Source organism: Mustela nivalis (assembly GCF_964662115.1).
Source record: "Mustela nivalis genome assembly, chromosome: 17".
NCBI classification, from domain to species: domain Eukaryota; kingdom Metazoa; phylum Chordata; class Mammalia; order Carnivora; family Mustelidae; genus Mustela; species Mustela nivalis.
The window spans coordinates 38829680-38857500 of NC_139036.1; the positions used below are offsets into that span (position 1 = coordinate 38829680).

At 38.0% G+C, this 27821-nt stretch overlaps 1 protein-coding gene across 1 annotated transcript in view; it reads left to right on the forward strand.

Annotated features, from left to right (window-relative positions):
- Nucleotides 1–27821, forward strand: part of SKAP1 (src kinase associated phosphoprotein 1) — a 277591-nt gene that overhangs the window by 17857 nt on the left and 231913 nt on the right. Inside the window, exon 2 of the mRNA XM_082704834.1 lies at nucleotides 15085–15190. Within this exon, the coding sequence (XP_082560960.1) occupies nucleotides 15085–15190 (106 nt within the window). The remainder of the gene's footprint in view (nucleotides 1–15084; nucleotides 15191–27821) is intronic.

Genomic DNA, 27821 nt, shown 5'->3' on the forward strand with positions numbered 1-27821 from the left:
CAATCCCACAGACCCTGAGATCATGACCTGAGCCAAAATCAAGAGCAGATGCTCAACAGATAAGCCACCCAGACACTCCTGGATCGGCTTCTTTCATTTAATAATGTGTACATAAGATTTCTCAAATCTTTTCATGGCTTGATAGCTCATTTCTTGTTCGTGCTGCATAGTATTCCACTGTCTAGATGTTTATTCATCTACAGACAGACATCATGGTTGCTTCCAAGTTTTGGCAATTATAATAAATAAAGCTGCTGTGAGCTTCCATGTACAGGTTTTTGTGTGGACATATTTTTTTCAAGTCAACTGGGTAAACACTTAGGAGTATGATTGCTGGGTCCTATGGTAAGACATGTTTAGCTTTGTTAGAAACTGCCAAATGTCTTCCAGAATGGCTGTGCACTTTTGCATTTCCGTTAGCAGTGAATGAAAGTTCCTGTAGCTTCGTATCTTTGCCCGCCTCCAGTACTGTCAATTTTTTAAAATTTAGCTGTTCTAATGGGTGTATGGTGATTTCTTATTATTTTAATTTGTAATTCCCTAATAATAATAGGGTGCATCTTTTCGTATGCTTACTCGTCATCTGTCTAGCATCTCTGGTGATATATCTGCACAGGTCTTTTGTCCACTTTCAAATTGGACTATTTATTTTCTTATTATTGAGTTTTAAGAATTCTTTGTATATCTTTACCAGTCATTTATCAGTTTATGTTTTGCAAAGATTTTCTACCTGTCTGAGGTTTGTCTTTTCATGCTCTTCATGTTGTCTTTTGCAGAACAAAAGCTTCCCATTTTAATGAAGTCTAACATCGGGGACCATGCTTTTGGTGTTATATATAAAAACTTATTGCCAAAACACAAGGTCATCTACATTTTCTTCTATGTTATCTTCTAAGGTTTTATAGTTTTATGTTTTACATTTAGGTCTGTGATACACTTTCAATTAATTTTTGTAAAAGGTGTAAAATTCTGTGTCTTTTTTAAAAAGATTTTTTAAACAAATTTATTTACTTGACAGGCAGAGATCACAAGTAGGCAGAGAAGCAGACAGTGGGGGGTGGGCAGGGGAAAGCAGGCTCCCCGTTGAGCAGAGAGCCTGATGTGGGGCTCGATCCCAGGACCCTGGGATCATGACCTGAGCTGAAGGCAGAGACTTTAACCCACTGGGCCACCCAGGTGCACCCCCCTTTTTTTTTTGGCAAATGGATATCCTTTTGTTCCAGCACCATTTGTTAAAAGACTATCCTCTCTCCACTGAATTGCCTTTATGCCTTTATCAAAGATCAGTTGACTCTGTATGGGTCTATTTCTAGGCTCTCTGTTCTGTTCCATTGATCTGTGTGTCCTGTCTTCCAACAAAGTCCTCTGTCTTGATCACTACAGCATTATAGCAAGTCCTGAATTTGAGTTAAGTCAGTCCTCCAATTTTCTTCCTCTTTTTCTTCCTCCACTCCCTCCTTCTTTTTCAGTATTGTGTTAAAAAATATACTGTGAGAATTTTCTGAATTCCTTAAAATTTCATGAGTTTTATGCTTAAATGGCTATATAATATCTCATTATATGGATCTATAATATAACCAATAACCAATGTTGAATATAAAAACCTCAGAATATTTAATGTCTTATTTTTGTAAATGAAGATGAAAAGGTCATGTTAGCAGAGAAAAAAACTGCAAGAATGGTAGAATTACGAGTAATTGAAGTTTTCTTCCTTATGTCTATTTTTATATTTTCCAAATTTTCTACAGTGAAAATTTTATTTATAAACATTAATATTTATTTATAAATTAATATTAATATTTGTTTATAATTATTAATATTTGTTTCTAAAAATAATGTTATTTATACATTTTATTATTTATTTTTATTTATTGTTTAAGAATTTATTTATTTATTTTAGAGAAAGAGAACAGGTGGGAGAGGGAGAGAGAGAGAGAGAGACTCACAAGCCGACTCCTTGCTGACCATAGAGCCCCACATGGCGCTCGATCTTATGACCCTGAGACCATGACCTGAGCTGAAATCAAGAGTTGGGCACTTACTCACTGAGCCACCCAAGTACCCCAACAATACCTTTTTTATTAGACAGAAAGGTAAAATATGTTTGTGTTGTTTTCTAAAGTCTGAGCAATATCTCTTTTTTTTTTGTTTCCCTCTGTCAATCTATCTGAATACTTTAATGGTTTCATGGTATTCATATATAGATGTGCCATAATTTATTTACCTATAATTATGTTACCACATTAATATATTGGGAGGAGCAGCACAGTCGTGATTAAGAGCTCAGGCTTTGGAGCCAGACTGCTTGGGTTCATCTCTTGGCTGAGCCACTCATTAGGTATGGAAACTAGGAGCCATTTTTAAAAAAATATTTTATTTCTTTATTTGACAGAGAGAGAGAGCACAAGCAGGGGGAGCTGGAGAGAGAGAAGTAGGCTCCCCACTGAGCAGGGAGCCCGGCATGGGGCTCAATTCCAGGACCCTGGGATCATGACCTAAACCAAGGGCAGGGGCGCCTGGGTGGCTCAGTGGTTTGGGCTGCTGCCTTTGGCTCGGGTCATGATCTCAGGGTCCTGGGATCGAACCCCGCATCGGGCTCCCTGCTCCGCAGGAAGCCTGCTTCCCTCTCTCTCTCTCTCTGCCTGCCTCTCTGCCTACTTGTGATCTCCGTCTTTCAAATAAATAAATAAAATCTTAAAAAAAAAAAAAATAAAAAATAAACCAAGGGCAGACACTTAACCAACTGAGCCACCCAGGTGCCCCGGAAGCCAGATTTTTAAACTTTGTTTTCTCATTCAGAAAACGCGACAGTAGTATCTGCTTCACAGAGAGCCCAATGTCTCCTGATGTGGTGTGATATGATATTTATATTTTAGAAATGATTTTGTTTTAAAGAGGTTGATCACAGGTGCTTGGTGGCTCAGTTGGGTAAGCATCTTGCCTTTTGCTCAGGTCATGATCCTGAAGTCCTGGGATCCAGGCCCATGTTGGGCTCCTTGCTCAGCAGGCAGCCTGCTTCTCCCTCTCCCTTGCCCCTGTTCCCGTGCCTCAAAAAAATAAATAAAATCTTAAAGAAAAAAAAAAAAAAGAGGTGGATCACTTAACAGAAAACCCATTGGATAGAGTGGTAAGCTTGGTTAAATGAGGGATGTAATATACTGAGGGACATTTAAATCCTCTTTCCTGGGGCTCCTGGGTGAATCAGTGGGTTAAGCCTCTGCCTTTGGCTCAGGTCATGATCTCGGGGTCCTGGGATTTAGCCCTGAATCTGACTCTCTGCTTAGCAGGGAGCCTGCTTCCCCCACTTCTCTCTCTCTGCCTGCCTCTCTGCCTACTTGTGGTATCTATCAAATAAATAAATAAAATCTTAAAAAAAATTCTCTTTCCTGTTCTGTGGTGAGTAGTGTGTTTAGATCACATTCACTGTGAATAGCATTACCTTCTGAACTGAAGGGCGAATGTATTATACACTGATCTGTAATTTTCTTCTCTTAATATCTTTAGCAAGTTTAGGTATCAGAGTTATGCTGGTTTTATAAAATGAACTGGGAAGTGTTCACCCTATGAGTTTGTGTAAGATTGGTATTATTTCTACCTTAAATGTTTGATAGAATTAACTTGTGAAATCATCTGGATCTGACTTTTCTTTCTGAAAAGGCTTTTTAAAACTATGCATTCAATTTCTTTTATAGATACAGGGCTATTTGGATTTTGTATTTCATCTTGTATACCTTTTGGTAAATTGTGCTTTTCAAGAAGTTTGTCAGTTTAATCTAAATTGTCAAATTTATTGGCAAAAAGATGTTGATAATATTCTCTTATTATTCTTTTAAATTCTGTGAGTTTTTTTCTTAATATCCGTTCTTCATTCCCAATATTAGTAATTTTTGTTTCCCTTTTTTTCCCTTGATGGATCTTGATAAACCTGTTAAGGGTTCATCAAATCTATTGGTCTTTTAAAAAAACAACCAACAAACAACAAAAAAAATTGATTCCTGCCCTTATCTTTTTTTTTTTTAAGATTTTATTTATTTGACAAACAGAGATCACAAGTAAGCAGAGAGGCAGGCAGAGAGAGAGGAGGAAGCAGGCTCCCCGCTGAGCAGAGAGCCTGATGCGGGGCTCAATCCTAGGACCCCGAGATCATGACCTGAGCCAAAGGCAGAGGCTTAACTCACTGAGCCACCCAGGTGGCCCGATTTCTGCACTTATCTTTACTATTTTCTTTTTTCTACTTGGGATTTAATCTACTTTTATTTTTTAAAATTTTATCTACTTTTATTAATCTACTTTTATTTTTTTTTAAGATTTTGTTATTTTTTTTGATAGATAGAGATCACAAGTAGCAGAGAGGCAGGCAGAGAAGGATAGCAGGGAAGCAGGCTCTTTGCTAAGCAGAGAGTCCAATGCAGGGCTTGATCACAGGACCCTGAGATCATGACCTGAGCCAAAGGCAGAGGCTTAACCCACTGAGCCACCCAGGTGACCCTATTTTTCTATTTTCTTAAGGTGGAAAATTAGACCATTGATTTTAAAATGTCCTTCTTCTTTATCATGAACATTTAAAACTATACATTTCCCTGAAGCACAAGAATCTATAAATCTTATAAATTTATGTTGTATTTTATAGTCATTCAGTTTGAAATATTCAGTTTATTCAAAAAAGGCTATTTCTTCTTTGGTTTCTATTCAGATTGTTGAGGCTTTTTAGATATCTCATTTTTACTAATTTCTAACTTAATTCTTTTGTGTTGAAGAACATATTCTGTAAAGTTTTAGACTTTTGGCATTTATTAAGACTTATATTATGGCCCAGAATAAGGTACATTTTGGTAAGCATTCCTTGTGCATTTATAAAAAGGTATATTTTGGGGCACCTGTGTGGCTCAGTCATTGAGGGGCTACCTTCAGCTCAGGTCATGATCCTAGGGTCCTGGGATTAGCCCCTCCGTCGGGCTGTCTGCTTGGCAGGAAGCCTGCTTCTCCCCATCCCACTCCCCCTGCTTGTGTTCCCTCTCTTACTGTGTCTCTCTCTGTCAAATAAATAAATAAAATCTTTAAAAAATAAAAATAAAATATAAAAAAGGTATATGTCCCTTAAAATTGTGTTATAAAAATTTTAAAAAAGTTATATTCTGCAGTTGTTGGATATTTCATCCTATGGATGTCAATTAGGTCAAAGTGGTTGATAGTGTTGTTCAGGTTCTCTATCTCTTTAGTGATTATTTGTCTAGTTGTTGTTTTAGTTTCTGAAAGAGGTGGTGGTAGAATCCCCAGCTATGATTGCAGACATATATTTTCCTCACTTTTGTCCTGTAGAAGTTTTCCTCAAGTATTCTGTAGTTCTGTTGTTATGTGTGTATACATCTATGATTATATCTTCCTTATGACTTGGCCCTTAAGGATAATGAATATCCTTATTTATCCCTGGTAATACTCTTGTTCTTGAAGTCTACTTTGTCTGAAATTAAAATTGCCATCCTTATGTTAGCTGTTTGCTTCTTTGTCACTTCCATTCTTTTCAGTCATTTGTGGCTTTATATTTGAAGTATGTTTCTCATAGACAGCATATAATTGCGTTTTACTCAGTCAAACATCCTCTTTTTTTTTTTTTTAAGATTTTATTTATTTATTTGACAGAGATCAAAAGTAGGCAGAGAGGCGGACAGAGAGAGAGAGGAGGAAGCAGGCTCCCTGCTAAGCAGAGAGCCCGATGTGGGATTCGATCCCAGCACCCTGAGATCATGACCTGAGCCAAAGGCAGCGGCTTAACCCACTGAGCCACCCAGGCGCCCCCCCCCTTTTTTTTTTTTAATTAGGTTCCACACTGGGCATGTGGAGCCCAGTGTAGGGTTTGAACTCAAGACCCTGAGATCAAGAATCCAACGTTTAACTGACTGAGCCACCCAGACACCCCAAACATTCTCTGCTTTTTAATTAAAGTGTTTAGTTCATTTACATCTAATATAATTATTGTAATGAATAGATTTAGGGTCTACCATTTGCTTTTTCTAATTGCCACAGTTTTGGGTTACAATTGCCTTGTTAAAAATTAGTCAGATGCTTTTTGGTATTCCAATTTCTCTGTTTTTAAAATCTGTACCTCTTTCTTTTATTTTGTTTGTTACTTTTGCTCTAGTGATTACAATATCCTAAACTTGTCACGGTCCACTTAGAGTTAATATTATAACACTAAATGGCTTCCATTTATCCACCTCCCCATCCTCTGTTCTATTGTTGCCATATATCTTACAAGTGCATATGTTATAAACTACAAAAGGTAGTATTTGTCTGTGCTTTAAATTGCCAGTTTTCTTTTGAAGAAATTAAGAAGAAGGGGGAAAAGGTGATAATGTTTTATATATACTCACATAACATTTTGGTGCTCCTGTTGATCTGAGTTTCCCACTGGTGCCTGTGCCCTTCATCTCAATGAATTTCCTTTAGATTACTTATAGTGCAAGTTCCCTAGCAAAAAATTTTCTCCTTTTTTATTTATCTGGAAAATGTCTTTATTTTGCCTTCACATTGTGATGACTGCTGTTACTGGATATAGAATTCCAGATTGATGGGTTTTGTTTTGTTTTCTTTCTCTTTTCAGCACTTTAAAGGTGTCATTCCAGTGTCTTCTGGCCTCCATTTTTTTTTTAAAGATTTTATTTATTTATATGACAGAGAGAAATCACAAGTAGATGGAGAGGCAGGCAGAGAGAGAGGGAAGCAGGCTCCCTGCTGAACAGAGAGCCTGATGTGGGGCTCGATCCCAGGACCCTGAGATCATGCTGAGCCGAAGGCAGTGGCCTAACCCACTGAGCCACCCAGGCGCCCCTGGCCTCCATTATTTTTGATGAAAAGTCACTTTTATTCCTATCCTTATTCTCCTATATATAATGGGTTATTTTATCGGTCGTCTTTGAAATTTTTCTCTTTATATTTTGTTTTTAGCAGTATGACTGTAATGTACCTACATTTAGTTTCTTTGTATTTATCTTATTTGATGTCTGCTGAGCTTCTTAGATATGTAAATTGACATTTTTTTTACCAAACTTGGGAAATTTTAAACTATTTTTTCTTTTGATTTTTTTTTTTTCGGACCCATTCTCTTTCTGCTTTTCTGGGACACCAAATGTATCTAAGTAATGGCATTTGGTGTTGTCCCACATTACACTAAGCTTTGCCTGACATTACTTCTCAGCTACTCCACCTTACAAGGTCTGGTTGTACCCTTAGATGAAAAGCTATAAAAATGCAGGTCTCACTCTATAGTTCCTTTCTTTCAGGGATCAAATCTTTAAATTTCTGACTGCTTTTGGCTACTGTTTGGTGCCTTGAAATTGTTGTTTTTAAATATTTTGTGGACAGTTCCTATCTGCACAAAAGTTAGTCCAACACAAGTTATTCTATTATACCTAAAAAGCTACTGATTTTTTAGAAAAGATTTTGTTTATTTATTTGACAGACAGAGATCACAAGTAGGCAGAAAGGCAGGCAGAGAGAGAGAGAGGAAGGGAAACAGGCTCCCTGCTGAGCAGAGAGCCCAATACAGGCTGGAAAGCAGAGGCTTTAATCCACTGAGCCACCCAGGCACCCCAAAAAGCTCCTGATTTTTAAAATATTTACCTTCTGGCTACCCTACCAAATTCTTAAAATTCCTAAAACTTTTCAAGTTCATAGTTTTAAGGTTGTGTACATTTGGTTGTAATATCTGGACATAATGATAATTTTTTCCCTTCTTCAGCTTCTTTTTCTCCAGAACAATACTAATTAGTAGTTCCTACTACTAAGCTGACAAACCAGTCTTGTTCTTTAATGATAATAACTTTGGTTTTTCAGGCATAAATGTCATATATATATATATATATATAAAGTAGGTATTCTTTTACTTCTATTTCATACAGTTCTGTCACAAATAGATAATAAATATCAAATATCATCAGGCGAGGTTTTGCCATTTATCAACCTGCTTGTATAGATCTCTTTTTTAAACTACTAAGTAAATATATAATACATCAATAATATTCAAACATCTTTAAATTCCCAAGATACATTTCATTTTAATGTACTGCTAAGTCTGACTTACTAGTACTTTACTTAGGATTTTTGTATCTATATTAACTTTATTTTTTTAAAGATTTTATTTATTTATTTGATAGAGGGAGATGCAGTTAGAGAGGGAACATAAGCGGGGAGAGGGGCGGGTAGGAGAGGGAGAAGCGGCCTCCCGTGGAGCAGGGAGCCTGATGTGGGACTCGATCCCAGAATTCTGGGATTATGACTTGAGCTGAAGGCAGACGCTTAATGACAGAGCCACCCAGATGCCCCTCTATATTAACTTTAAACTGATTCCCTTTTTATGCCCTTTTAGACCTAGGGTTATGCTGGCTTATAGCAAATGATTAAAGAAACATTCTCTCTTTTTTAAAAATTTTATTTATTTATTTGTCAGAGAGAGCACAAGCAGGGGAGTGGCAACCAGAGGAAGAAGCAGGCTCCCCACTGAGCAGGGACCCCAATGTGGGACTCGATCCCAGGACCCTGGGACCATGACCTGAGCTGAAGACAGACGCTTAACTCTCTGAGCTGCTCAGGCATCCCAAGAAGCATTCCCTTCTGTGCACTGGGATAGTTTATGTTGAATGAGAATGATTTGTTACTTAAAAGTTTGAAAGATAGCCATACAACTATATGAATCTGAACTGGGTATTTTTTGTTTGTTCGTTTTTGTTTTTTTTAACAATTTGACAAACTTTTCTTCTTTTCCCTAGTTATTAGATTTTTCAGGATTCAGGTTTTCTATTTCTCATATCAGTTTTAGAAATCTATATTTTTCTTGGCAATTGTTTCACAGCGGTTTTCAAATTTATTTACATTGGCATTTTATTTTGTTTACATAGGCCCTTATTTTTGAAAATAAACTTTCTAAGGGGAAAAATGATACCTAATATAATAAAATGCAGATTATATAAAAGCATGAAGAAGAAAATTAAAATAACTTGAAATCTCACCAACTTTATAAAATGTTTCATTATCTTATTAGAAATCCTGTATTTGTTGTTGCTCCCTTTTATTCTGCTTCAGTTCTGTATATTTGTGCTTTCTTTCCCTTTTCCTTGATTATGTACGCTAATACTTTATCAACTTATTGGATTTCCCCCTCACCTCTGAAAAGTCACCTTAAATGCTTATTTAGAATTTATACTTTTTTTTTCACTGCTTTTAAGGTCAGTGGCTTTTAACCACTAAGTTGTACAATGGAACCTTTTTCAAAATTAAAGTCTCACATGAAATCACAGTTTATAAATAGATAAAAGCCAAGGGCTTGTGATTAAGGCATAGGGGAGGGAGGGAATTTCCCAGAGTCCCTTTCACTTGACCTGCTCTTTCTCTTCCTTATGAGAGGGTTGTGACTTCATAGAGCACTGTTAGCCACTCTTCTGATTTATTAATTCTGTTTTTATCTTTATCGTTTCTGTCTTCCTATTTTCCATAGGCTTGTTTTATTGCTTTTTTCTGATTTCTTGAGTTTGGTGTTTTTATCTTATTTAATACTGGAAACACTTAAGTCTGTGAATTTATCAGCACAATGCTGGTTATAACCTTTTTAAAAAATTATTTTTATTAACATTTGCCCCAGGGGTACAGGTCTGTGAATCATTAGGTTTACACATTTCACAACACACACCATAGCACATACCCTCCCCAGTATCTATAACCCAGCCACCCTATTCCTACTCCCCCACCCCCCAGCAACCCTCAGTTTGTTTCCTGAGATTAAGAGTCTCTTATGGTTTGTCTCCATTCTGATCCCATCTTGTTTTATTTTTTCCTTCCCTAGCCTGCCTCTCAAATTCCTCATATCAGAGAGAACATGTAATTGTCTTTCTCTGATTGACTTATTTCACTCAGCATAATACCCTCTAGTTTCATCCATGTTGTTGCAAATGGCAAGATTTCATTTCTTTTGATGGTTGCATAGTATTCCATTATATATATCACACCATCTTTATCCATTCATCTAGTGATGGACATCTAGGTTCTTTCTATAGTTGGCTTTTGTGGACATTGCTGCTATAAATATTCAGGTGCCCATGCCCCTTCGGATCACTACATTTTTATCTTTAGGTATATACCCAGTAGTGCGATTGCTCGGTCATTGGGTAGCTCTATTTTCAACTTTTTGAGGAACCTCCATACTGTTTTCCAGAGTGGCTGCACCAGCTTGTGTTCCCACCAACAGTGTAGGAGGGTTCTCTTTTCTCTGCATCCTCGCCAACATCTGTCGTTTCCTGACTTGTTAATTTTAGCCGTTCTGACTTGTGGTATCTCCTTGTGGTTTTGATTTGTATTTCCCTGATGCCAAGTGCTGTTGAGTACTTTTTCATGTGTCTGTTGGCCATCTGGATGTCTTTGCAGAAATGTCTGTTATGTCTTTTTCCCATTTCTTGATTGGTTTATTTGTTCTTTGGGTGTTGAGTGTGATAAGTTCTTTATAGATTTTTGGATACTAGCCCTTTATTTGATACATCATTTGTGAATATCTTCTCCCATTCTGTCAGTTCTTTTGGTTTTGTTGACTGTTTCCTTTGCTGTGCAAAAGCTTTTGATTTTGATAAAGTCCCAGTAGTTCATTTTTGCCCTTGTTCCTCTTGCCTTTGGCAATGTTTCTAAGAAGAAGTTGCTGCGGCTGAGGTCAAAGAGGTTACTGCCTGCGTTCTCCTCAAGGATTTTGATGGATTCCTGTCTCAATGTGAGACATTGTGTTTCATCCATTTTGAGTCTTTTTTGTGTGTGTGGTGTAAGGAAATGGTCTAGTTTCATTTTTCTGCGTGTCGCTGTCCAATATTTCCAATACCATTTATTGAGGAAACATTTTTTCCATTGGACCTTCTTTCCTGCTTTGTTGAAGATTAGTTGACCATAAAGTTTAAGGTCTATTTCTGGGCTCTCTATTCTGTTCCTTTGATCTATGTGTCTGTTTTTATGCCAGTACCATACTGTCTTGATTATTACAGCTTTGTAATAGAGTTTGAAGTCTGGAATTGTGATGCCACCAACTTTGGCTTTCTTTTTTAACGTTCCTCTGGCTATTCGGGGTCTTTTCTGGTTCCATATAAATTTTAGGATTATTTATTAAATTTCTTTGAAAAAAATTGATAGTATTTTGATAGGGATTGCATTAAATGTATAGATTGTTTTAGGTAGCATAGACATTTTCACAATATTTGTTCTTCCAATCCCTGAGCATGTAATGTTTTTCCATTTCTTTGTGTCTTCCTCAATCTCTTTCATGAGTACTTTATAGTTTTCTGAGTACAGATTCTTTGCCTCTTTGGTTAGGTTTATTCCTTGGTATCTTATGGTTTTGGGTGCAATTGTAAATGGGATTGACTCCTTAATTTATCTTTCTTCTGTGTTGCTGAATGCCGGTTATATCTTATAATATTTTATTCAGTCTATCCTCTTGGTAGGTTGTAATTGTAGTTTTATGTTTCCTCTCTGACCCATGACATATGTAGGAGTGTGTTTTCAATGTCTAGGTGTGGAGGAGTTTGTTTACTCTTTTTAATATTAAGTTCTGACTTTATTTTATTCTTAAACACAGAATTTTTCCTATAAAACTCTGTAAAGCTTTCATCTTCTGATGCTTATTTTGTGGAGAGGCCATTTTGACTTGGTCGTTTGTAGGCAACTTATTATTTTTTTTGTTTGAGTCCTTGAAGGATGTTTCCATTTTCCTTCAATTTTGAAAGTTCAGAAAGATATGTACAGTTGTTTTTCATTCGTCCTTCCTTCCTTCTATTCTTTTCTTTTCTTTCTTTCTTTCATTTTTAATAGCTTCATTGAGATACAGTTCATATATCATGCAACCTGCCCTTTAAAGTGTACAATTCGTGGCTTTTAGTATATTCACAGAGTTTTGCAATTATCACTACAGCAAATTTTGGATCATTTTCATTATCTAAAAAGAAAACTTGAAATCCTTAGCCTTCACTCCCCAACCCCCCTCCCTCCTACATCTGTAGGCATCCACTAATCTACTTTCTGTTTTATAGATTTGCCTATTCTGTATATTTCATGTAAATTGATTTATATCAGCATTTCATTTCTTTTTATTGGTGAATAATATTTCATTGTACAGATATATCACATTTTATTTATCCATTCATCAGTTGATGGACATTTGGGTTCTTTCCCAAGTGGGAAAGAACATATGGGCTATTAAGAATAATGCTGATGGCATGCCTGGATGGCTCAGTTGGTTAAGCAGCTGCCTTCACCTCAGGTCCTAATCCTGGAGTCCCAGGATTGAGTCCCGCATCAGGCTCCTTGCTCAGTGAGGAGTCTGCTTCTTCCTCTGACCCTCCCCCCTTTTGTTCTCTCTCTCATTCTCTGTCTCTCAAATAAATAAATAAAATCTTAAAAAAAAAAAAAGGAATAATGCTTCTATGAATGCTTGTTTTCATTTTCTTGGGTATATATCTAGTAGTGGAATTACTGGGTCATATGGTAGCCCTCTCTTTAGCATTTTGAGGAACTGTAAGACTGTTTCACAAAGCAGTGACACCATTTTACATTCCCAACAGCAAAATATGAGAGCCCCAATTTTTCTACATCTTTGACAGCATTCATTTTTTTTAAAAGATTTTGTTTATTTATTTGACAGTTTAAATCTTGTGCCACTTCTGTTAAATTTCTTTCTTTTTTTTTTTTTTTAAAGATTTTATTAATTTATTTGACAGAGAGAAAGATCACAAGTAGGCGGAGAGTCAGGCAGAGAGAGAGGAGGAAGCAGGCTCCCGCTGAGCAAAGAGCCTGATGCGGGGCTCGATCCCAGGACACTGAGATCATGACCTGAACCGAAGGCAGCGGCTTAATCCACTGAGCCACCCAGGCGCCCCTAATATTTAATTCTGTATTATGCAATTTTAGGTGGACTTTTTCTAATTTCATTTTTGTTTTGTTCATTGTTACTCTATAGCTTTTTTTTTTTTTTATTAATCTGGTATCTTGCAAACTTACTGAATTTGTTTATTAGTTCTAGTAGTTTTTTTTTTTTTTAAGATTTTATTTATTTATTTGACAGAGAGAAATCACAAGTAGATGGAGAGGCAGGCAGAGAGAGAGAGAGGGAAGCAGGCTCCCTGCTGAGCAGAGAGCCCGATGCGGGACTCGATCCCAGGACCCTGAGATCATGACCTGAGCCGAAGGCAGCGGCTTAACCCACTGAGCCACCCAGGTGCCCTAGTTCTAGTAGTTTTTTAGTGGGTTCCTAAAAACCCCTTTTTTTTTTTTTTTTTTTTTTTTTAAAGATTTTATTTATTTATTTGTCAGAGAGAGAGTGAATGAGAGCGAGCACAGGCAGACAGAGTGGAAGGAAGAGTCAGAGGGAGAAGCAGGCTCCCTGCGGAGCAAGGAGCCCGATGTGGGACTAAAAACCCCTTTAGTGGGTTTTCTATATATAATATTGTATAATCTGCAAGTAGAGATAGTTGCACTTCTTCTTTTCTAATCTGGACTATCTTAATTTCATTTTCTTGTGCAATTGCCCTGGGTAGCACCAGCATCATGTTGAGTATACAGGGTGAGAGCAGACATCCTTGTTTTGTTCCTGATGCTAGAAAGAAAGGGAAAGCATCAGTCTTTGACTGTTAAGTATGATGTTAGCTATGGGATTTTCTTGTAGCTGCTTTTGATCAGACTGAGTAAGTTTCCTTCTATTCTTAGTTTGCTGCATATCTTTTATCTTGAATTTTGTCAAATGCTTTTTCTGCCTCTACTGAGATGATCATGGGGTCCTTGTCCTTTATTAATAGGTGTATTCTTGTGTTCATTCAATTTTGGGTAGCGTTTATTTTTATCTTTTAATTCAACTTCCCATCTTTTCATTCTTTAGCCTTCAGAGGATTTTAAAGGAACCCATTAAATGACAAATGCAAGACATATCTCTTGCATTTGTCATTTAATGGGTTCCTTTAAGTAATGTCTCTTGACTACATTACTTCCATGTAAGTCTTGGAAGCTGATGGTGGTCTTCCGTGAAATTGTTAATTTTCGAAATTTATACCTCATCAAAAGCACTGGTGATGGTTATCTAGGGTTTTGTTGTTGTTGCTGTTTTGGTGGTGTTGAATGGAATGAATGTAAAACAGATTTTTTACCATGCTTATGTAACCCAACTGTATAAATTCATAACATTATTTTGATAGCACATGTGACACAGTTGTATATGGTATGCACTGCTTTTGGAGGTGGGAAATTTTGACTGTGTCATTTATATACTTTTTAGGGACAATAACCCTTTTTTGCATAATAAAGTATGTAGCTGGTATTTCTGGCAATTGTAATCATTATCAATGTACTTTGCCTTTGAAAATATCTAGATGCCCCCCACTTCTTTCAACATAACATGATTTGTTTCATATTATATATTTCTATCATGTCCCTATTTTATAATATATGTTCACATTAATTGCAGTTTCCTTCTCTTGGTCACATTTTTCTTTTCCATGTGAGTTCCTTCACTTGGTTGCATTGTCATTTTCATTGATGATGCATTTGCCAATTAATTTTTCTTCTTTGAATGCCTGCCCTTTTTGTTCCGGACTTTGTAGTTCAGCTCTATTTTTTATTTCAGCTCTATTTACTGGTGGTTCTTTCTCGTTTCTGTTGGCCTGTGACCTTCTATGACTGGTTTGTAATATTTATAGGGTTAGGAGATTGACAGTCTTTCCTCTGCCATTAGAGATAATGAATATTTTCACGTTTCTTTGAATGGTTTAGAAAATGCTTATTTTTTTTTTTGATTGGTAAATGCATTAGCATCCCAAATTTATAGCAAGGTCTTGGATCATCAGAAGACATCGCTTATAGTCCTACTTAAAGTTTTATTCATTTCTTATTCAGGTCAAATATATATAACATAAAATTTACTGTTTTATCCATTAGTAAATATGCAGTTCTGTGGTGTTAAGTACCTACACATTGCTTTACAACTTTAAAATTTTTAAACAGAAAATAATACCCATTTCTTAATCCTTCAGATTTTTACTTCTTTTCTGTTGATCAACTTTCTTTTTCTTTTAGATGCTGAGGAGTTTTTGGGGGAAGGTTTGCGGAATGAAAATCTCAGTGCTACTGCGAGGGACCACAGAGACCACATTCTACGGGGCTTCCAGCAAGTCAAAACTAGGTTTGTATAAACTGGGTCCATTTCATGTCAGCTTTGAAAGAATTCATAGTCAGTAAAATCTACTTTCATAGTGTATCAATTAACCAGGCAGGACACACTTATCATAGTTCTTTATCCTTGACAGAGACTTAATAAATTTTTTACCAAGTTGAATTGGAGGTAGGCAGGCATGGTTAGTGTAGCTAGCTTACCAAAATAAAAACATTTTCATAATTATGTATCTTATGATAACGAATCTGCTTTTAGCTTTAGATTGTTATGTTTATCTTTATTAAATGTTTTTGCAAAATGTGTGAAAAGCTAAACATTTATTCTTGTCCAAACTACCAAAGGATAGATGTTAGGCAGTTAGAGAGAATTGATTTTTTTAAGTATTTTTTTTTAAGATTTTATTTATTTATTTGACAGGCAGAGATCACAAGTAGGCAGAAAGGCCGATGCGGGGCTTGATCCCAGGACCCTGAGCCAAAGGCAAAGGCTATAACCCACTGAGCCACCCAGGCTCCCCGAGAGAATTGGGTTTTGTTATAATTTTTGGTTCTGATTTTACTTCCACAACTCCTTCCCTGATAGAAAGCCTGAACCATACTTATTCAGTTGATTCTTTGACCACATTGGAATGTTTTAGTCTCAGACTGGCTTGGAGTATCATACTCAGTGATTTTTTAAAATAAGAGGTCCTGACCTAATTTGTTCCTTTTAGAATGTGAGCATCTGGCAGATACATATACTTTCTAGGGAGATTAAAAAAAAAATAAAAATTTTCTTTTCTTTTTTTTCTTTTTTTTTTTTTTAATTTTCTTTTATAATATATTTCCTGGCCACTTTTTGCTTGAGTTACAGCAACTGAACGAGAATTGGGGATAAGTTGAATGTTATTTTAAGCTTTCTCAAACCTATGGCAATGTGGTTCAGAATGTTTGGACTAAGCACTCTTGGAAAAGAGAGAACATCTTTAGGGTTATGACTGGGATTTAACTTGTGTGTCTGACTGATCTGAGCATCTACTTTAGAAACCTCACTGAAACTCCTTAGAAGCAGGGAATTTTGTCTTTTGGAAGGGCACAGCCAGAATCTATTCCCTCCAGAAATGTGAGACAACCTCACAAGATGCCCTGCTGGATCTTAATCGATCTTTCCTGCTGGCTAATTAAGCGTCACTTTTACTCAGCAACTGGGGACTCTGTAATTATCAGCCTGGGTTGCCCTGAATAATTGAAACAAACAGAATGCAGAAGATGGGAGCTTTTTTCAGAAGTGAGAATATCTGTAATTTTTGGTATGCTGGAAGAGTGTTTAAAACAAACTTCTCCATAATGTTACTTTATCAGTAGATAAATTTAGGCTTACTTGTGCATCTGAAGCCTTAGTAACCCATAGAATTTATTTTCACAAGTTGACCTTTGTATTACAAGATTATTATAAGGATTGCCTGAGGAATAAAGGTGGCATTATTTCAAATTGCATGAAAGGGAGAGGGATGCCCAAAATACAATTGTGTGATGGTGGTGTTGCTGTATAAATTTGTGATAAGGAATGCAAATGCTACTGCATCTTTATGAACAAATGTACAATGAGGAGGAATTCTTCTTTCTCATATTTGTACCACAGTGTTTGGAAAGGGCTAAACTTCAATCTGAAATTGGTAATAAAAGGTGATTTTTTTTTGGGTAACTTGTTATCAATTGCATATCACTTATTAAATGCACATGCGCACACATGCACACAAAAAGAAGCTGTGTTTGGGGTGGAGAGGCTTCCTTGTTCTCAAAGAACTTGCTGTGTGGTTTGTGGGATAGAATTCAGGAAATAATCAGCAGGAGCTTTAGGAAACATCTGATGGGAGCTTTCTGCTCATTGATTTGTTGCAAGAAAGATGACACTTTATTTAGAATTTCATAATTATCAGATCACGGAGGAAATGAGGAGCCAGAAATTAGATACTGTATCAGAAAATGGAAAAATGAGGCTTTTCTTTGGCAAGCTGTTTGAAATTGCCTTACATCCACCCATTCAATCATCATCCGGTTAATGTAACCCTTGTTTTACTGAATGCTCTTCTTCAGCCATATTGCTTCTGTAGTCCTGTTTATGGCTGGTCAGCATCATATGCTATATGTATTGGTACTGAAAGCTTGTACAATACCAGCCACATTTACTCTTGTTGTATGACATTGTATGTCATGGCAAAAAGCCAGGTGAGAAAAGAAATTTGGAAATCATCAAACTTGAGAGTTAAATGTATATGGCAAGTTGCTGTGTAACATGGAAAGAACCACTGAAATTGTTTAAAAAGTTGTATTAAAGCGAGGATATTTTAGGGTTTGGTACTTTTGGGGGATAGGAACCTATCTAAAATTATGATTTGATGCTTCCAGGCTTACTTGAAGGTAGGTATGAAACCTGAAGCAGGAAATCTGAGAAAGCCAGTCGGTAGATATAAATACTGTGTGTATACACACACACACGTATATATTCCCCCTACATACAAACACACAACTTTCTACTCTTTCTTTATTATTTTCTTGCTTTAGTTCCTCTAATTCTTTCCTCAAGTTGAGCTGCTTGAGAAGGAAGAGGGTAGACAATAGTGAAAATAGCATGCCTCTGATTCTTGGTAAACTCTGGAGGCTTGGCTGTAATTTTTATGTTGACTCAGAATTCAGTGGTGTTCGCCACGGCTATGGAATTGCCGAAAGTCAAAGCATCTGACTCCATCACAGTTGCTATAATGTGCCGTTTGCCACCTTTCTGTGGTCTAGTGTGACCGACCCCAGGAAAAGAGAGTTGTGTCAAGAGTCATGGATGTCCTCCAAGGGCTCCTCAACTTGTACTTTTCAGCACAAGTAGCCTAACTGTTCTCTTTCCTCCCAGACGTAAATAACAAACAAACAAAAATCGTATCTGTATCTCTATCTACATACTAGTTTTTTGTTGTTGTTGTTGTTTTGTGTGTGTGGTTTGTTTGTTTTGTTTTTTGTTTTTTGTTTTTTGCTTTCATGGATCACCAGCGAAGGATAATGTATTCCATGTAAGGCAAAAAAAAAAAAAAGATGTTAATTCCTATGATTCCGAGGAGGTGAAGCTCTTTTGTAGTATTCCATGTCCTGAGCTGTGATATTCATTGTTCTTCTTCCAACAGCCTCATTTAAACCTTCTCCCTAAAATCTAACAGCTTTCACATTCTGAGTCCAAGTTTTCATTGAGCTCTTCAGAGAAGGATTAGGATGAAAGCCAGGTGCAGGCTCCTCCTGTTTTATTACGGTGGTCACTGCAGGATCAGCGCCAGATGTGGGACACCTGGAATGAAGCAGACAGGAGCGGCCCTTAGACGCTTGATGGCGGCCTCATGCGTTTGCAGAAACAGTTGAGCACTTCTTAAAAGTTTCATTCTGGGGAGGCCATCTGACAGCAAGAATACCTTGAGAGTGGGGGAAGGAATGAAGAAAATAGAATATTTTTATTACTAAGGTAGGGATACATTCTTTCTTGATGGCCTGTTTTGGAACAACTAGTCGTTTATGCTCACTGTTGGAAGTGAAGGCCAGAGCCAATGGAAACAAACTTGGAGTATTGTTTCCTTCTGTGAAACTTAACGGAGCTCCAAAAAGAGACAGGTAGATTTATGGCATATTGAAAGGGAATGAAATCAAGAAATAACTTTCTGTAATAGGATTATGGCACAAACCTGCAAAACCCAGGACGTTTAATGTACAGGCTGAAAGAGTATCTTGAACGTGTCTCATTGTGGGTGGCTAGTGTATAGCTCTGCATGAAACATGATACTTTAATATAAATATCATAAAAACAATTCCGTTTTCTTTGGGAAGTTCAAGTTTTTCTTTCTAGCCTAACATGGATTTAACTTTAAAGCAGGATTTAGCTTAAGAATGTATCATCAGGGACACCTGGGTGGCTCAGTCAGTTGAGGACCCAACTCGATTTTGGCTCAGGTCATGAAGTCAGGGTTGTGAAATTGAGCCCCATGTTGAGCCCCTCATCAGGCCCTGCACTCAGTGTAGGGGAGTCTGCTTGAGATTCTCTCTTCCCTTATTCCCCTACCCTTCCCCCAACCCCTGCTCTCTCTTTTTAAAAAAGAATGTATCAGGGGTGCCTGGGTGACTCAGTGGGTGAAAGCCTCTGCCTTCGGCTCAGGTCATGATCCCATGGTCCTGGGATGGAGCCCCACATCGGGCTCTCTGCTCAGCAGGGAGCCTGCTTCCCTTCCTCTCTCTCTGCCTGCCTCTCCACCTACTTGTGATCTCTCTCTGTCAAAAAAAAAAAAAAAAAAAAAAAAGAATGTATCATCAGATGTCTTTGTTTTATAGGAAGAGAAACAAAATGTTAGTCTGACACAACTCTTGGGAGTAAGAGTTTCAAAATAATGTGCTGTAAATATCATTACCATTAATTTCATAAAGGGCTTGACTTTTCATAAGTGCTGGTTATTGAGCTTAAATACCACAAAAGAAAACTCATTCAAATGAAGCATGCTTGAAGAGAACTAAGGTATAATGTGCTATTAGCACATTTGTGTTACTTGTGATTTTAGTTATAACATCTTTCTGATGTTTCATTCTACCTACACTGGAGTTCCAGTACCAACTCAGAAAAAGAAAGAGGAGGAGATACTTGTACAATCCATCTAAGTTTCAATGGCTCTGAAAAGACTCAGAAGTCATAGCAATAATTTGACCATATCTTGAAGGTTAATTTTTCATTTCTTCCTTTCTCAGTCCTATCCCTGCTTTCCATCCTTAAACCAAGAAAGAAAACAACCCCGCAGCAAATTCAGGGCTATCACCGATCAGCTGTATGCCAAATTCCTGTACTAGTGTTCTGTTATTCAGTGAATGTATGTTGAGAGTTCACAACTGTGTTAAAAGATTGTTGGGGATACACTTATCTGGCAGTGAGGGGTTATATTTAGTGTTCTTTGAGTCTGAAATGCTCTGCAGGAGAGACTGATAGGATATTTCCCGCTTCTGGTCCCTTGGCTTAACCTGGAAAGGAAGGTCATCTTGGGTTTGGTGCCAGATCCAAGATTAAATTGATCCATTTTTTTCCCCTTTTATACTGGGTTATTGTGATATGAGTGGGCGGAAGCTTCTCCCTTTGGTTATCCTAAAAATTTTTATATAAGTAACTCTGGTATATAATAATATTTTAGTTGTTTTTCATGGTAAATAACAGGTAGGGTTTTTTTTTAAAGACATTTAAAAAACACAGATGAATAAATTTTATTAACAATTCCAAGTACTGATCTCTTTAAACAGAATAATATGGTCTATCAAGAGTGAAAGGAATTTTGAAATGTGACCTAGGAGGCAGGCAAGTGACCTTGCACCCTTCAGGTTGGACTAACCCACTAGAATAGTAAGCTGAGCACATTCTTTAGCCATGTAGTTAGGTCACTGAAATTTGCTTTACTCCTGATAGAATTACAGCCATTGTTATCGCTTGAGCACATTCCTATTATCTACTCAATATGGATTTGTCCTGAAAGGTCTCAGAAAACCCTTTGTCAATTTTTTAATACAGGAAGCTTGTCTATTTGTCTATAAAGAGAGGTTCTTATTTCATGCCTTGTATCTAAAGATCATTTGTATGAAATCACTGTCTTCATTTTATCATGATTGCTTTGGTCTTGATTTTAAGTTTCATTTTATCTGGAGTTAGTCTTTTATTCCAGCTCTGCACTATTTCCTCTGCTTATGGAAAGCCACTGTGGGGGAAAAAAAATGCCTCCCAGTATTCATCTATTTATGGATTTCCAAGGACCTTGTGGTGTGGAGCCTTCCTGATCGTGGTTTTTCTCTAATTTGCTTGTTTTCTCTTATTTCGGATATAAACCCATCCTGTAGCCACTTCGTGAAACTAGAGCAAAGAGAAAAATATAAGAGCACTGGGTCAGCTGTCAGGAGCCAAACTCTTTGTTCTGATATTATTTCTATAACCCTGACTGATCAAATTGAAGATTCCCCTAATGATGATCTTATATTTTCTTTGGAAGTTGGGTTACCCAACATGTTTGCTGGAATTACTTTTTTCCTAAGTGTTACAAAAATAAAAACATTACCAACCAAAGTTTGACACCTCTATTTGATTTCTTTTATGGTGTTGCTATGATTTTTTTTTAATTGGAAAATGATACAGGAAATTTCATTTCCTTGGGATTTTATTTTATTTCACGATTCTATTGAAAATGAGTTGGGCTTAAAGTGGGTTTTTATAATAGCACCATGTGAATCATTTCTTCTTTGGAAGCCAGATCTTCTCCCCCACTGTGTAGCCTCATCTAGTCTCCCCAAAGTGCAGTGCTAGCAGGGTTGGTAATGAAATGCAGTCCTACTTATCACGCTCAGCAAAGGGCTCAGAGAAGACGGGGGAAAAAAATCAATCCCACAGGAACTTCTCGAGTGCTAGATATCCATATTTAACCCCCATGCATTTAAAATGGAAATGAGATATCTTAGGGTTTTAGTTTTTGATTTACACAAGATGTCACCGCCTCCTTGGCAATGGGAATATTTTACAGACCAACTGCTGACCTGTTTGGGAAGATCTTAGCCTATCGCCCCAGGTCCAATGTAGTTTCTTCATATTTCTTTCAAAACTCTCAGCAGTGTTTTGCAATAGCTTTGATTCTTCAGGCTTCAAAGGATGCCCCTTCCAGAGCCAATCTTCTGAAAGAGAGAGAGAGAGAGAGAGAGAGAGAGAGAGAGAGAGAGGAAAAAAAAAAAAAGGAAGATCAGTGTAGGGGAACAAACAGCTCATAAAGGACAGACAGCTCTCTCCCTGTGGTAGCTCTTACTGTAGTCAGTTATTAGGGAGTTTACAAATCAGTAATACCAGGGCTTCCCAAAGCCAAGAAAACTTCAATTTGATGTTAGTACTTTGTTGCCAAATTTGTTCCTAAGGTCACCTAGTCTTCAAAAGTCCAGCTTCAGATTGTTGTATTGTAGATACAATGTGGTTTATTTAAGATGTATTATTATTTAATGCTCCAACTCAAGTGCCCTCTTGAGTTTGTAAGCCTTGTTGAGGTTCTCATCATAATTTACAGAAAACTCTATGTCCACATAATCTCCAGTTAGCTATTTCTCTAAGTTATATTAGTGAGTGTCTCTCTCTCATTTGTGAATTCTGCCGTAACCCACAAGGTCCATTTTGCATTTTAGTAACTGACACTAGAAAGTGTCTATTGAGTGTCCTTGTGCTTTTGTTGGTGAGAGATCTGGGATATAAGAAATTACTCAAATTAATAGAATTAATAAAAGATTAGGATTTAGAATTTTAATTGGTTGGTTAGTTCACTTAGCTAAGCCAGTACAAAAAGTGAATTGGCATATTTCAAAAGATTATTGTTTTAAAGAACTGTAACAAATACTGAAGTTTAGTCAATTATATATGCATACTAAAATGGTTATGGATGGAGTATACTCATGTCTAATGTATTCTAATTTAAAATTTTGGAATGCATCAAAAAAAGAGATGGATGGGTGGATGGATGGATGAGTGCATAGTTACATGGATGGATGGATGGAACAATGGATGGATGGATATGTGATAAAGCAAATATAACAAAATGTGAATCATAGAGGCTAAGCTGTAGGTATATATGGAGTTCTTTCCATTTTTATGCCTATTAGAAAATTTTCTTAATAAATGTTGCAAAAATATTTTTTGTTTGACTTCACATTTCAAAAACCATGGATTTCATTCACTGTGGTTTCAGAAAACCATAGACTTCTTCAATTTGTAAATCTAATAAACATATTTGGGTTTTTTTTTTTTTAAGATTTTATTTAGTTATTTGACAGAGAGACACGGTGAGAGAGGGAACATAAGCAGGGGGAATGGGAGAGGGAGAAAGCAGCCTTCTTGCCAAGCAGGGAGCCTGATGTGGGGCTCGATACCAGGACTCTGGGATTATGACCTGAACCAAAGGCAGGCGCCTAACGACTGAGCCACCCAGGCACCCTATTTGGGCTTTTTTTTCTTTTTTTAAAGATTTTATTTATTTATTTATTTGAGAGAGAGACAGTGAGAGAGAACATGAGCAAGGAGAAGGTCAGAGAGAGAAGCAGACTCCCCGTGGAGCTGGGAGCCCGATGCGGGACTCGATCCCAGGACTCCGGGATCATGACCTGAGCCAAAGGCAGTTGTCCAACCAACTGAGCCACCCAGGTGTCCTCTTATTTGGGGTTTTTAAGGGTGGTAATTTTTCTAGGAATAACATTATCTTTGTTACTTTAAGTGAACTAAAGGATAATCTTCCAGTTTGTTATTCTTGCTATAACTAGCTAACTTTTATACTTCTTTAAAACTTCTAGGCCAGCAATTATGGAGTGCTGAAATTCAATTCAAGCATTCTGCCCAGGAGATTCTGAAATTTTGATTTTTTTTTTAAGGAAAAGCAATTTCTGACTTTTCTCATAAATTTGATAAAAGGAAAGCTAATATGAGATTGGTAGTCCAGTAGGAGATGGAACTCAATTTTACATTTTTAAAATCACTTTATGGTATTAAAAATGACAGAGGTTAGAAACAAAGCTCTTATTCTTTTATTGAACTAGAATTGAAAGTGGCAGAAAATCATTTTGGCCCTAGTGCAGTAAATGTTATCACTAAAACATGTTCAGGGGATATTAGGATAGTCTCTCAAGCACTGGAGACAAAAGTTCACAGAACAAGAACTGATTTTTCTGTCCTTATCTTGAAATTATTAGATGTACAGGAGATGAAAGTATCTTAGCTCTAAGAAGACAGGGAATGGAGTATGTGTTGAAAATGATAATGTCTCCATTCTGGAGAGAGGTGAAATGGAGAGTGTGTGGTGGAATGGGCGCCTCAGCAGTGACAGGCATGATGGAGGGAGTCCACGGGGCTGGGGAGCCAGCACCTGAACCAGTCCCAGGACTGGGGATTCCAGAACCAGAAATAATTATACTTAATGCAAAATTGTGACCTGATGATGAAATGAAAAGCCAGGGGTTTTATTCATTAAAAGAAGAACTGTTTGAAGACTTTTGTTTAACGGGGAGTTTAAACTGGAGCTGTCAGCAGCTACTTTATTTTGAGAACCTGTTAGGAGAGAAATTTTAAGTCCATGTGGGAAAAACCAATCATTTTTGAGTGTGCAGTGTGATTATTCTTCAGAATTTTGTGTAAATGGAGCAGGTTGGTAGGCATATGTTTGCTGATCCTACAATGATTAAAATTCAGAATAAGTAAAGCTCTTGTGAAATTGAGTTTTCAGGTTCCAGCCAGTGTTCTATACTGCCATATGGCATAACTAGAATTAATTGCTGTTCCCAGTCTCTTATTCTTTTACTGAATATCTAGGTGCCCTGTTTGAAATATTAGAGGTTCCACAGAAGTATTTAATCACATGAGATAGATGTTTGACATGTTCACGAAAGCAGTGTGTGTAGCTAATAGTTGCTTGGGAGAAAAAGCCCTTTGTGAGGTTTTCTATCCCCTCCCCACCTTTTTATTAGAAAAATGCATGGGTAGGAGAATTAGCAAGGAAAAGAGGGAAGCTTCTCAGGACTTCACAGGTCAGTGTAGATAGAAAAGGTGAAGCAAAGTCTCTTTTTGCTAGTCTTTAGCTCCTTGGTAACCCAAGTGTGTCCCATGGGCCAGCAACATGAGCATCACCTGGAAACTTGTTAGATATGTAAAATCTCAGGCTCTATTGAATCAGATCTACTGAGTCACAATCTGCATTTCCATACGATCCCAAGGTTATTCATGTTTGAGAAGCACTGCTCCAACACATACTTTTAATTTCGTTTCAAATTCAGTTTCTCAGAACTCAGAGTACATATTTTGGGAGATTATTAACTCCTTAAAGGCATGGATGATCTATGTTAATTAAAAAAAAAAAAGGTCTAGGGCACCTGAGTGGCTCAGTGGGTTAAGCCTCTGCCTTTAGCTCAGGTCATGATCTCAGGGTCCTGGGATTGAGCCCCGCATCGGGCTCTCTGCTCAGCAGGGAGCCTGCTTCCCCCCACTCTCTCTGCCGACCTCTCTGCCTACTTGTGATCTCTGTCTGTCAAATAAATAAATAAAATCTTTTTAAAGAAAAAAAATGGTCTAGCAAGGTGTTGGCATGTAGTATGAACTCAGTAATGTTGAGTCCAATGAATGGGGGTGGGGAGACTGTTATAACCAAAAACTGAGTTTTGGGGTCCTAGGCTAAAACTTAAAACAAGAGACCCTCTTATTAGGACATTTACTATTTGGTAGCTGGCCCCACATATTCTTTTCCAAAGATAGGATGCTTTCTTTTTGCCAAGTGTTGGGTGTACAGGACCTTTGCAGACATGGTTCCCATTTCCTCATGTATCTCCTGTGATAGCATCTCTCTAACATTCTATGAGAAAAAAGTGACAGCTGACCCTACACTGGCATTCCGCAGAGCGTGGATGCCAATCATTGCCACCATTGCTGTAAGCTGTCACCAGCCCTCTGCTTCTGGTCATCCCCCTCCCTACTTAGTTTGGCATGTCTTTGTCTCTGCCATCTCTCATCGCTCCTGAGGACTTCTCCTCTAGCCCTTTCCCCTGTGTTTCTTAGGATCATGTCTTCTTATAATCAAACTGCACCACATCCTCAACCACTTTGCTCCATCTTTACCTTCGGAACACTCAGCTCTGCCGCAGGACAGTTTTGCTTGTAGTCATCTTAGGTAGAATGTGCTTCCTTTCTGGAAGTGCTGTCGGCATTCTAGCTCCTTGCTGCCACATCTAAACTTTTCCTAAACCTTTTGAGATGTGGCTACATGGCTTTACAGTTTTCTGCCCCTCTGTTATCTTTTGTTTTTAAATTTTATTTATTTATTTGAGATAGAGTGAGAAAGAGCACAAGCCAGGGGACTGAGGGAGAGGGGAGAAGCAGGCTCCCCACTGAGCAGGGAGCCCGATGCGGGGCTCGATCCCAGGACCCTGAGATCATGAGCTAAGCTGAAGGCAGACACTTAACTGACTAAGCCACCCAGGTGCCCTCCCTCTATTGTCTTTTGAGATCACGCTCCTCCTCATGCTATTTGAGGACTAAAGCAGTGCCTCACAGTGACCGTCTTTCCTCCTTTGTTATCACTATGCCCTAGGACTCTCTCTTTCTTAAATTTAGTTTCCTTCCCCTGTTACAACTCTTCATCATAGAATTATGCTCAAATCTCTCCTAATATATATATTTTTAGATTTTATTTATTTGAGAGAGAGAGAGCATGAGTGGGGGAGGAGCAGAGTGAGAGGGACAGGCAGAGTCCACACTGAGCTTGGAGCCCAGTGCAGGTCTCGATCCCACAACCCTGAGATCATGACCTGAACCAAAATCAAGAGTGAGTCGCTTAACCAACTGAGAGACCCAGGCATCCCAAATCTCTCCTAATAGTAAGAAAAATATTATATCCTACACAGTGATTCCCTTTCTAGCAACTATTCTGTAGCCTTTTTTTTTTTTTTTTTAAATCCTTAACAGACAGAAGGCTAGCTTAGCCATTTCTGGTTTCCTCTTCTCTGGTCACTCCTCATTCTTCCATGATCTGGCTTCTGCTCTTATCAATTAGAGAGTTACCAGTAACTCTCCAATTGTCACCTCCAGGGGACCTTTTCCACTTACCCGGTCTCCCTGTGGCATCTGACATTATTGATAGCTTCCTTTTCCTCAAAAAGTTAAAAACAAACAAACAAACAAACAAATAAACCCAACTCTCTTTCTGTTCATTCTATGATAATAATAGTCCCTCCTGGTTTTCCTTCTTCCTTGCATTTATACATTCTTTCTTTTTCCCCCAAGCTCGTGCTTAGTCTCATTTTTCTGCCCTGTTCCTTGAGCCTTGCCCCTCAGGCTTGTCTCTGTCCTCACCACATTCTCGGGCGGTTGGTCCCATCACAACTCTACAACCTCCTCTCCGGCTCCACAGCTCAGAGGCAGTCCTCTGGGCATGGCTTCAGACAGCATACCGGAGAGCTCCTCTTGGGTGTCAGAGATCTCAGTGTTCACAAAGCTGGGCAGACTCTGCTGGATGCGTCCCCAGCAGGCACTCTCCATTCTTCCTTGACGACAGAACCCTACCAGCCTGGGGATGAGTCATGGTTCGGAAGCCACGACAGACTTCTGATAGCCTCTTGCAGGGAGACGGCAGTACTCCCTTGAATGCAGTAGCCGCCTTAAGATACGGCTCCATTCTATGGCGTTAGAGCAGAAACACCACAATAGTCTAGACCCTTCATGCCACTGTTGGGCCCCTACATCAACCCTGGAATCAGCTGTCTCCAGACCTGTTTTAAAAGAAAAATAAGCTTTATTTAAGCCCATGTCATTGGGTGTTCCGTTACTTATAGTCAGAAAAATGCTGACTGCTGACTGTCCAGAACTGATCCTGCTTAGCCCTAACCCCTAACTCTGCTTTCCCTAGGCCCAGGCCCCCAACGCAGAATCATGGGTGCCCTTCCTGGCTTCTCTGTCTTTACTCCCCAAGCCATCAACAAGCCTATTGATTCTTTATCCTAAATCTGTCTTCTCCTCTCCCTTTGTCACTGGCTAAACTGCTGCCTCCATAAAGTCTTACTCAGGGTATTGCAAAATTCTCCTTTCTGGTTCTCTTTCTCAAGTTTCT